Below are 12459 nucleotides of genomic sequence, written 5' to 3' on the forward strand. Positions count from 1 at the left end.
CATGGAAACTCTATGATCCTGTTCAGCTTTTTGCTCAACCTCAATGCCATCCCCCAATTTTTTATAAAGGAAGTAAATAAATTTGAAATATGTGATCATGATCTTGAACTAAGTTGAAGGAAGCCTGGAAATTAAAAGTTACTACAGCTGAACTACTAGAAAAGGGGGTGGGGGAATCAGCAGTTTTACATTTAACCTATTATTTTGAATAAATGTCAAAGAATATTTATATGGGGAAATACAAGTTAGGTAAGAAAAGCAGGCTATAAAACTGTACAGTATGATCCTGATTATCTGTTTAAAGTTGTGTTTAAGATTAGAAGGAAAATAGCTCTTATCTCTGCATGATATTTAAAATTTTTCTTTTATACTTAAATGAATTTTTACAAGTTTCTACATGCATTTTATTATCAGAGAAAAATAACTTTTTAAACACACACATAACAATTTAAAAAGCAAGGCAAGTTAGCAAGAAGGGGAGAATTTTCTATTTAATGAGATTTTCTGTCCATTGGATTTCTTTTTTTTTTTTTTTTTTTTTTGCGGTACGCGGGCCTCTCACTCTTGTGGCCTCTCCCGCTGCGGAGCACAGGCTCTGGATGCGCAGGCTCAGCGGCCATGGCTCACAGGCCCAGCCGCTCCGCAGCTTGTGGGATCCTCCCAGACCAGGGCGCGAACCCATATCCCCTGAATCGGCAGGCGGACTCTCAACCACTGTGCCACCAGGGAAGGCCCATTGGATTTCTTAAACTGCTTCCTAACATCCTTATAGTGACCAAGAAGTCTTCCCCAGAAGAATGATTATGTCAGTTGCTTTACTTGTTTGCTGACTCTCTTAGATGAACACTGTTAAGTTTGGTACACTGCTTTGCCCACAGTCTTGACACGTTTGCCTTAACCAGTCCACAGCCCCCTGCCCCATCCTCCCCTACAGCTTGTTTTTGCGAGATGACTGCCATAGTTGTGGCAAAGTCTGCAGCTTCAGAACAAAGTTGAATCAACTGGCTTATTCGGTGTCAAACCCAGGACTTTGTCCACCTCTGATAAACTAAATGACGCCACCTCCTCTTCTCCCTGCCCACTTTTGACACTTCCTCAGTAACTGCGCAGAGTGGTACCTGGTACTTTCCCAGGAGAGGTGATGAATTTATCTGGTGGGTTCTTTTTTTCTTTTCTTCCACATTTTAACATCTCTGAAGTTTGGATGGTAAACTATAACCTTATGATTACAACTGTCAGGAACTTTTTTTTTTTTGTCTGTGCTGTGGGGCTTGGGGATCTTAGTTCCCTGACCAGGGATCAAACCCAGGCCCTGGCAGTGAAAATGCGGAGTCCTAACCACTGGACCACCAGGGAATGCCCAGGAACTTTTCTTTTTTTGCTGGCACATGAAACAGTAATACATTTTATAGTTTGTATCATCATAGAATCAATAAAAGTGGGTATTTATGCATATAGTAAAAGCATACAATAAGGAAAAGAAAAATGGGATACAAACTGCTAGAATAGTGTTTACTATAAATAGATGGCTAATATCTTTCTGTTCTGCAGAGTATTTGGTTTGCAGTGAAGGGAGAGTTATTATTTCATTATGTTTGTAGAGTCAAGGATTTGGGGATTAGAGTGATAATTTAAACTTTTAAGTGTTAATTTAGTGTTGCCTACATGTACATGAAGCAAAAGGAAGGGCTGAACTTTGCAAGATATTAGTCAACCATTACTTTGTATTTGGAATCATGGATGTAAACCAAATTGCTATTATTTGATATATTTTTATGTATCTTTTAAAAAATTTTTATTTTATATTGGAATATAGTTGATTTACAATGTTGTGTTAGTTTCAGGTGCACAGCAAAGTGATTTAGTTATACATATACACATACCTATTCTTTTTCAGATTCTTTTCCCATATAGGTTATTGCGGAGCATTGAGTAGAGTTATTATTTAATATTAATTGAATAGCAAGTCCAGGTTGCTGACTCCTCACATTATCATCCATCCTTAGCTATAAAAAGGCAGTCTCAGATGGTCTGCCTTGTGTTACCGTAAAGAGAAAAGAGAAAAAGAAAACCTTGTGATTGACAACCAAAATGGCTTTTGCACTGTGACTATGGATCGGAGCTTCCACTATGGCTTACAGGCACTCAATTGATCTTGATAAAGAAGGGACTGGGAATGTGTGCCTTCTGTCCTCAAACACCCATTTCCTAGGTTTAAAGAAAATCTCACATTAGCTGTATAAACGTGAAAGACTTGGGATTTCTCTAGCTCTTTATTATTATCACTTAAAAATTGCTGTGATTCTGTCAATAGCCCTGGAATCCCTTATGTGCTGGTAGGCTCACAAACGTGGAGTCAGTGGAGAGATCCTAGGAAAGGCTGAAAGTTTGGTTTGTCTCGCTGCAGTGCTATACCTTTATTCAACTCATACATCCCTCCTCCTCTTTCTATACCCACAGCGAAGCTGCTGCCCATGCTGTCGCCACCCTGGCCGAGGCCACCTTGCAAGGGGGGGGACAGATAGTCCTGTCTGGGGAAACCGCAGCAGCTGTCGGAGCACTTACTGGAGTCCAAGATGCTAATGGTAAGAGAGCATAAATATTTTATTGAATTTCTTCCCTGTTTCCACTTAAACCTTCATGACATGACTGACAACAAACCCTTCAGAATGAGGTTGAACTTTGATTTGAGTTTTTTTATATTGGTAGGCAATTGATACCTAGGAAAATTCTAGGAGCCTCTGATTCCTTTCACTAGTAGGAGACTTGGGGTTTCCTGGGAGGGAAAAAAAGCCATAATAATGGCTACCTAACTGAATGACTTATTTGAAAAGTGACTATTTGCTGTGACAATACTTGCTGAGAGGGATTTTTAAATTTTCCGTGGGGTACATTTTGTCCATTTTCTCCCATGGGGTAGATCAGTGTCCTTTACTATAGCAGAGACTCTCCTGTGGGCGAGTGCATTGTGGTAGCGAGGAATGTTCTGACTATCTCGAGAAAGGCACCACCATCTCACCACAAGGTCAGTCAGCAGGCTGTGATAAAGGCGCTTTTCTGATTGATGCTATGGGTTCTGCTTCCTATTAAATGTGGCCTCACCAAGGACCTCCGGATTGAGCCAATAACTTGCCACCACCCTGCCCTTCTTTCCCGGCTCTTTGACTTCCTGGATATTGGTGATATCCTGAATAAACAAGAGGGATAAAGTTCATAGAAATATGATGACAAAAATTTACAGCTCCAGCCCAGCTCTTTGGATCTACTTCAGCAGGCTCTGGGAGTCAGTAACGAAGTCTTGAGCTGCCCAGGAAGTACCTCAAAAGTCTGAGTCAAAGAGGAAGACCAGTCCTGTTCTGTGAGACTCTGTGTGACTGTTTATTAAGCTTTTAAAATATACATATAATTAGGTTAAGTAGGACAAATTAACTACTCTATGGTTTTTGGAGATTTGTAGTTTAAAGTCCTGGAAAGAGCATAGATAATGACATACTTTTATTTAGGCAGACAGTTCCTTAATGGCATTTAGTGGCTGAAGGAAAAGTTCCTGGCACTTTTTTTAGGGTAGATCCCTAAGAACTAAATAACATGTTAGTTGGAAAAGTCTTTGAAGCAAGACACAATGCTGCATCCTCCTTCAAAAGTGGGGAGAAGAAAGCACTTCTGTCTCCCAGAGAAGAATAACAGGAAATGTAAAGAGCCATGTGGCTTCTGAGAATCATTTTCTTAAACAAAAAAAACAAAAAATCACATATTAAAACTACATCCTACTTTTTCTGTAGGGCTAGGGGCTTCCATGAACTAACCCAAATTGAGATAGAGTTGATCTTAGCCAAACACTGCAAGGTAAAGGGCATCTTATAGCCATGTATGTTCAGGGTGAAATGGACCATAGTTGGAATTAAGGAAAACCTCGCTCTTTAGCTTGAATCCTACCCCTATTTCCTTATCTTTTTCTATTCCTCATTTCAGTCCTCATCTACCTTGAACAGAAGATATCTGACTGTGTCACATTCTTCTGAAGTGCAATTCCTGTTATTCACTATGGAACTACTAAAAATAATTCCCTGTGTGGGTTTGATGGGAGACTTTGTTATCCCTTCTAGTGGTCTTGACCTGTCCGGGTGAGGAGAAGAGACTGCTTTATAGTTCTGGCTCCTTCCTAGCCTCACCTTTTCAGGTAGATGAATTTATAGGTAAGTGTAAGGACTCTCTGGGGCTCCCGCCAAGTAGATCTATTCAGCCATGAGATAAAGGTGAACCACACCATTACTGTTGATTCCTGGAAGCTGCTGCTTTTCAGTAGCTTGGGTTGTGTGAATCAGTTGTGTTGACATCATGTTGTTGGCTGCATTTGTGATAAGAGAAAATTATGATCTACATCCAAAAAGCCAGTGGTTCCCCAAAGCAGACCATTGCCTAGTTTGTGACCTGCCAACATGTGTGAACTCAGACTTGAGAGTTGGATTTACCACTTTCTTGGTGCTATATCAAATCAGACTGTTGAGTTGTGCCTTATCCTAGTAATATTAGGTGAAGGCACATATCATGTCATCTATCCCTTGGGAATCCAGAGGATGAATCTAATATTGGATATGATCCAGGTAATTCTGATGCTCTTTCTGCCTTCTAGCATTTTTACCCAGAGTGCTATAGGATTTACTCTGGGACTTGGAACCAAAATATTCTCATTTAACCAACTAGTTTATCTGTCTGGAATTTCAAGGGTTCTTTTTGCATTATTCTTTCAGATTGTGTCCTATTGGCATTGTTTGTCACTTTTGTGATGACAAGCTTATGGTATCTGCCAGTAAACCAAATTTATTATCAGGAAGAGTTTATTATCAGGAAGATGATAGCAGAACAGGTGCTATTTAGTAACAGACACTACTGGGGAAAAAAATACATCCCAGATTCCAGAATATGGCTTAAATAAAAATCCTACTAGCAGATGACTCTTCTAAGAACAATGCGGATATTGGCCTGTTCCAACCTGAGGGAGGAGTTTCAGTATCTTCTGGGATGGAACTAGAGGGGATGGAGGATGATTGTGTGTGAAGCTTGATAGAGTACAGTAACCAATGTGAGATGGCTGGGGCAGTGTAGGTCAGTGGTTTTCAAGTTAAGGATAATGACACCTTCATGGCAGAAGTTTAAATTCCAAATTACCAAGGCAGACCTGACAAGAGATCTTGTATCTGAAGACTTCTTTTTTCTGGACCCTATCTCACCCCAATACTAAAGAGACTACTCAAGCACTAGCATTACTCTATTTCATTTATGTTCTCCCTTTTTTAATAGTGGTAAATGAGTCTTTGGTCTTTTATGATGGTGTTTCATGGTTTGGTTCAATTCAAAGATTTTCACAGGTGTCTTTGTCTTTGAAATGCCTAAGTCTGGGAAAGGCCTCTGGTTGAGTTCCTTCCTTTACCTCTTCTTTTCTTTCTTCTTTTTTTTTTCTTTTTAACACAGTTATCCCTTGCTTTTCCCCCCAACACATCTTAAGAGGTTGAACAATTTTAAATTGCCCATTGGTTTCCTTTTACTCTGCCATCCTCTGTACCCTAGAACTCCCTTTGCTAATGGACTCCAGAACCAATGAAGGCAGGCTCACACAGGTTGAAGAACTCTTGAGTGATATTCACCTCTCACCCATCCTTGCCACCCATTGTTAGCAATTCTCTAGGGAACCAGATCCACAGATCTTTCATCTTTCTTCCTATTTCTACAAAAAATAATGAAAAAAGCTAGATGGGGGGAAGACAAAACAAATAATTGAAGTTCATAGTTAATCAGTAAAGGTAATGGGAATCATCTGCTTCAATTATTGTCCATCAAGCTTCATACCAGAGCTGCTGAGAAAGGATCAACATTTTCTAAAATGGCTGACACTTTTTCTAACAACACCACAAGAAAAAAGGGGAGCATAGCCTTTCCTGGGGTTGTTTGTTTTGGTTTTGGTTGCTTTGGTCCTGATTATAAAAATCATCTATGATCCCACTACGTAGAATGTTAATATTTTGAGGGTTTGTTTTTGTTTTTGTGGAGTTTTTAAAATATGGCCTTTTTCCCCCATTCATAAGGGTTTTTTTTGTTGTTGTTGCTGGGTTTTTTTTGTTTGTTTGTTTTTTTGTGGTACGCGGGCCTCTCACTGTTGTGGCCTCTCCCGTTGCGGAGCACAGGCTCTGGACGCGCAGGCTCAGCAGCCATGGCTCACGGGCCCAGCCGCTCCGCAGCATGCGGGATCCTCCCGGACCGGGGCACGAACCCGTGTCCCCTGCATCGGCAGGCGGACTCTAAACCACTGCGCCACCAGGGAAGCCCTCATAAGGTTTTTTAACCTAATTAAGATCATGTTGTACTATTTCATAAATTATTTTGAAATATCTTAACCATTTTCATGTGGTTAAATATTTTTTGATACTTGCTAATATATGTTTAATACTTGCTAATATATCATCGTATTATCCATCATAATAACCAATTCCCTATCATTGATAATTTAGGCTATTAATAATATTTTTACAACAAAAATAATACTCTTCATCTTCGTATAAAAACTTGTCCATACCTTTGATTCTTTGCTCTCTACATAGCTCATACTTACTTATACTTAAAACAGAACTGTTTAGAACCTGCTTCGTTACCCTTCACCGAAATTGGATATTAGCATAATTTGCTTTGTGTGTGTGTGTGCCTATTTGGTAGGCAGTAAGTTGTATTTCATTTTAATTTGCATTTTTTAATATTAGTGATAGATAATTTTACTTTTTCCTTCATGATTTTATCTACACATGTGTTTTTTTGTATTTGTCTATTCGTGTTCTTCACCCGTTTTCTGCTGAAGTCTTTAACATATGAAGAGTTTTTCCAAATCAATAAGAGAAAGAGAAAGATGTAATCCCTTTATTGTATATGTTGCAAGCTTTCCCTGTTTATTTTTATTTCACTTCTGTTACTTTCACTTTTTATTTTATTTTACTTTTATTTATCTATTTATTTGGTTGCATTGGGTCTTCGTTGCTGCACATGGGCTTTCTCTAGTTGCATCAAGCAGGGCTACTCTTCGTTGCGGTGAGCGGGCTTCTCATTGCAGTGGTTCCTCTTGTTGCGGAACTCAGGCTTTAGGTGCTCGGGCTTCAGTAGTTGTGGCTCATGGGCTCTAGAGCGCAGGCTCAGTAGTTGTGGCACACAGGCTTAGTTGCTCCATGGCATGTGGGATCTTCCTGGACCAGGGATCGAACCCGTGTCCCCTGCATTGGCAGGCAGATTCTTAACCACTGCGCCACCAGGGAAGTCCCACTTTCACTTTTATTTCCTTAATTATTTCTCTTTTTACCTTTATGTTTACATAGGCCCCAAGTCAGATCAATATCTATATGCCAGTTATTCTATGGACTCAATATTCATTTTAAATACTTTAAAATATCTGGAATTTATTTTGGTATATGGCATTGGGTAAGAATCTGAATCATTTTTTCCCCTACATAATTAATTATTCCAGCATCATTTATCCTATAAAAAAGGTTGAAATCCATCCTTTTAAAACTGTTTCGAAACAGTTTGTCATCTTTATTATGCAGAATTCTTAAATAGACGGTGTAAGGTCTTGTGTGAGGCTCTTTTGTTTCTATTCATCTGTTTGTTCCATTCTTTATACTGTAATATTTTATTATTGTGATGTTATTCTTAGCAGCTAGTGAAAGGCCTATTTCCAAATTTGAAAAAAATTCAATCAAAATTCCAAAGAGTTTTTTTGCAGAGTGAACTTCACAATAATTTTTTAAGTTCATCTGGAAAAATTAAGCCTCATCCTAGAAAAAAATCCTACCAAGCCTGTTAGCAGAACTGCTAAGAAGTTTTAAAATTGACTAATTTAAGGCTTCTCTTCTCCTTCTGCCCCAGTTTTCCCTGGGGCAAGGGACATGGGGAGTGTTCATTATGACAAAGATGGACCAGCAGTAGGAGACAAGAACTCTGAATACTGCCCCAGTGAATTGAATAATGGGACAGTAATTGTTGCTGGAGAAAACATTGTCCCTGCTGCAACCATGTTCATTCTCTTAAGACCAAACCAGATGTATCCTTCTAGACTAAGAAATTGTGGCCATCCATTCTGTTTATGTAGAATTCTATGGAAGCTCAGTTCTTGCACTTTGAAATTTTAACTTCTCTTTTTTTCCCCAACTTCAATTTCAATTTTGTATTAAAGATGATGGTGGGGGCACTACCCACTTACGGTGTACTCCAAGGTAGGACATAGCATTCTTTTCTGCTGTTAGCCTTGCATTCTGTCTCTCAGTCCCATTGTCCCATTAGATTTATTTATTTAACAAACATTTCTATAATGCTTGCTTATGTAAGCACTCTGCTAAGTGTTTGACATGCATTAACTTATCTAAAGCTCAGAATATCTCTGTAAGGTAAACACTATTATCCCCATTTAACGTATGGAGACACTGGGACACAGAAAGTTTTGCTAACTTGACCAGGTTCACACAGAGCGTAGCAGAGTGACATTTGACTCAGGCAGTTTGTTTCCAAACCGCTCTGCTCTGCTGCCCCCCTTTGATGGGGACTGTTTCTGCCTGGACTCCACAACTACAGCGTGATGATTGTCTCCCAGTGTTGAACAAATAAGTTTGGAAATGTCCGGGCCTTTCTCCCATCTCTGCTGAAGGCCACTTGCCTTTGTCTGGTCTAGCCACAATGCCCATCTGCCCCAGCTGTTCCTCATGGCTGTAGGGATCCTCTGGTGGTTCTGATGCCAAGTGCTCCCCTGCTAGCATCCCCACCCACTGCACACGCATGCACGCACACGCACACACAGGCTTTCCTTTGCTAGCCTGGAGAAGCCTATAAGTCTGTGTGTTTCTCTGGTTCCAGAAGTCACAGAAGCAGTCAGCAGCTGGCTGTCAGATTTAAGTATTTTCAGTGAGCTGGTTACTTTGCACTTAGTGAACATAAGAGGGATGGCTGGGTGCTGTTTATTTTTTATTTATTTAATTTTTATTTTTGGCACGCACGCACGGCTTGTGGGATCTTAGCTCCCCAACCAGGGATTGAACCCAGGCCCGGCAGTGAAAGCACCAAGTCCTAACCACTGGACCACCAGGGAGTTCCCGGGTGGGTGCTGTTTAGAACGAGGGGACACTGTCTGGGGGGGAAGTAGATGATGGTCAGAAGGGAGTAAATGCAGCTGAAGAGTTGTTTTCTCACCTTCTAGAATCCTCTACCCAAGCTCTCCTGCTGCCCTTCAAGTTATGCCAGGGCTCTTTCAGCCTCCCCACCTGTTTCCAGGGAAATAGAGACTAAGGTGTTAGGGTTGGGGAATGTGGGAAAGGGCTCAGGGGAGTTTACATTTCTGCTTAGAGCAAGTTGACTGGCTAATTTGCTTCCCCTGCTACTCGCTGAAGCTTTCCCCTTGGCTCTGCCTCCAGCCCTTGATTTCATTCCCCAGAGTGTTTGTAAAGTACATCTTTCTCTATTGTCCGACACCTGGAGACCATCCACTACCTGCTCTGTCCTGGTTGAGACCTGGGGCCAGCTACCTTCCTCGTGCCCTGAATGAAGAGAAATGGACTAGGGGGCTGGTCTGTTTAAAAATCGAAGCTGGTTACAAGGGCATTCACATTATACTCACAGAAAGAGCAGCCCTTCTCATTTCTCTTCAGTGCCGTACGTCCCTCTCTGTTCTGGCCTGGCCCTGGCAACGGTCCTGCTGCTGAGGTTCCCCCTTAAGGTTCGTAGATATAAAATTTCCTACAACCCAAAGACCCCACTCAGTCTTGCTGCACTGTGTAACACATGTACATTTTACTACCCATTCCAATTGCCAGATCAAACTAAATCAATTTTCAGATTATTTCAGAAAAAACACTTTATCTTCTTTTCACATTGACCATGTTATCACTTTCACCTCCCTGTTTGTCTCTGACCTTTTTATAAACTTTTAAAAAATATATATGTTTTCCCAGTTGAATTTAATCTCAGCCATGCTCATTGGAATGCCTTTTTTAAAAAAAAATTGGCCTTCTTAGCAAGGGGGATAAAAGAGTAGATGGATGAGGACAGAAACATGGAGTTCAAATAAGGGAGCAGGACTTTTGGGTGGGGTCCTTGCATGAGAAACACACATTCCTGTCCTGCAAGGCCTCCCAAATGAGACGGGATGGCTGAAAGGTCTGTCCTGTACTTATTATAAAGAGGTAAGCCCAGCTGGACCTGAAGCGGGGGGCAACATGTGTGTGTTTCAATTTTCTGTGGAAACCTACTTTATGTATATTATACGAATGTTAGGGCATCCTTAACCTGGGTCTGTGGACCCTGAGAAATTCTGCAGAAAAGTTTTATATTTTTCTGGGGTCCACAGCTTTGATCAGATGTGCAAATAGATCAGAGAGAGCTCCCATTTCCCCACCCCCTCCCCAAATTAAGAACCTCTGCTATAGAGAGTGTGGCTAGGGTCATTTCACTTTGTGAGTATCTGGTGTGGCACTGAGAGTAAAAGGAGGGGCAAGGGAGATGGGAGGACCTGCAGACCTAGATGGTTACTCTGAAAGCTGCAGCACTACCAAGCTCTGTGTTCTGGGCAAGCACATTAACCTCTCTAAGCCTTTGTTGTAAAACTAGGATGATGATAGTTCCATGCTCATAAGGGAGTCGTGAGCATTAAACAAAATGAATCCTGTGAAGTGCTTAGCATAGTGCTTGGCACATAGAGCCGTCGTAAACATGAAATTATTATTAGCTGTCAGCCTCAGTTTCTTCTCCAGCATTCCCCCAAATATGTTAAGTTGTACAGAGTGCATAGTACTGTTATAGACCCTGCTTTCCTGTCTTTAGGACAGATCTAAATGCTTACCTTATGCAGTTGAAGAATTTATGCTCCAGAGATGAATACTGTAAAAATGGGAATAGATCAGAGCCTTTTCTATAACCTTGAGTGAAGGAAATTGAAGGTGATGTTGTTTAATGGCTCCTGCATTTGGTTATATCACTCTCCTTGGGCCAGGGCTGCCGTTCTCTTCCAGCAGCATTTCAACTTCCATCATGAAAGGTGACTTTTTTCACTTTTTCCTTATTATCACCACCACCATCATCCATTATTTCTTACAGCATGTCCTTCTGTTCCAGCTCTTCTTTAAAAATAAGAGAGAAAATGCCAGTCTTCATCTTGATAAACTATAAAATACATCTCTCATTCTCCCTTTTCCTCATTCTCTGGACACATTAGTATAAGGACTTGTTCCTAAAGGAGTCAGTGGAGATGTAAATATTAAATTAATTTAGGAAATGTGTCCACGTTGCTCCCTCCAAAAGATGCTAATATGCTATTCTAGTGCACACGAAATTACTTTTTGCCTCAGTATTTTAATTAAAGTTTAAATAAGTAAAGGTATTAAGTAAAGTTTTACTGTAAATGTGCATATTCAGTCACCATTAAAGCATGATAATAGCTTGAAAAGAACTGTTGTGTTCTTTGATACTGTACCTTTAATGCAAAGACAGGGAGTTCAGTGCCTCCTGGACTGGAAGCAGGCAGCTCCTGAGCACCAGTGTTTAGTGTGAGCTGAGAGTCCCAGGCTGCAAGCCCCGCACCCTGACAGTCCCTAGAGAGCAGCTGCCTATGGCGCTCTGGGTTTGCAGGCCACCCTCCCGTAAAGTAAATGGCCCTCTTTTCCACTGACAGAGAGACCTGAAGGGAAGCTAAGATACTAGGATGGTGTCAGTCAGATCAAGCTGAGGCATTGCCTGTTCTGTAAGAAAAAGCACATGAAGGTTCACCTGTAATACAACTGTTCCCCTTCAGAATCATGTCTTTTTTTTTTAAGTGGAGGGGGAGGGGGACGTACTCAGAGACCTGAAAAGATTACTTCTTAGAACAAATAAGATAAGGAGAGCTCTGAGCTGTGGCTCAGAAAGAAGAAGGGTAAGGACTGAGTACATGAACGGGACCTGCATCTGGGGCTGCCTGAGAAGCCGGTGCCACACTGGGGAGCTGCAGTAGCCAGGGCAGCGCTCGGAACCGCACGCTTCGCAGGCTGTCCTCCCCGGGCTGCTCTGGGAAACACACTTTGTTTGCAGACAGGGTTTTCCCCATTTCAGCCAGCTAACTTTTCTCCTGAGATGAAGTTTTCATTCTGGGAAGCATGTTGGTAGATGTCATACCGGGAAAATAACTGTTTAAGTTTTGCTCTTTATTTGCCTTTTGACTGTATGCGTTAAGCATTATTATTTAGGGCCTTCATCTTTTTCTCTTCTTTCTACATTCTTTCCTTTCCTTTTCTTCCTTTCTTGTTTTTGGGGTTTTTTTAACCAATACTACTACTACTACTACCACTACCACCACTGCCTTGCAGTCGACTACGTAAGCAGTCTGCATTGTTCTACCTTCACCCAGTAAGGTGGGTGGGTAGAACGGAGCTTATAGCCCTGTTTTTCAGAGGCAGCTAAAGC

At 41.1% G+C, this 12459-nt stretch overlaps 1 protein-coding gene across 9 annotated transcripts in view; it reads left to right on the forward strand.

The window, feature by feature from the left end:
* The window catches only part of NRF1 (nuclear respiratory factor 1), a 127212-nt gene that overhangs the window by 96733 nt on the left and 18020 nt on the right, over positions 1 to 12459 (forward strand). For all 9 annotated transcript variants that reach the window (XM_081243786.1, XM_081243784.1, XM_081243779.1 and 6 more), the window contains one exon: positions 2461 to 2585. In XM_081243786.1, coding sequence (XP_081099912.1) covers positions 2461 to 2585 — 125 coding nt within the window. The remainder of the gene's footprint in view (positions 1 to 2460; positions 2586 to 12459) is intronic.

The sequence above is a fragment of the Mesoplodon bidens genome, assembly GCF_964165515.1.
Source record: "Mesoplodon bidens genome assembly, chromosome: 9".
NCBI classification, from domain to species: Eukaryota; Metazoa; Chordata; class Mammalia; order Artiodactyla; family Ziphiidae; genus Mesoplodon; species Mesoplodon bidens.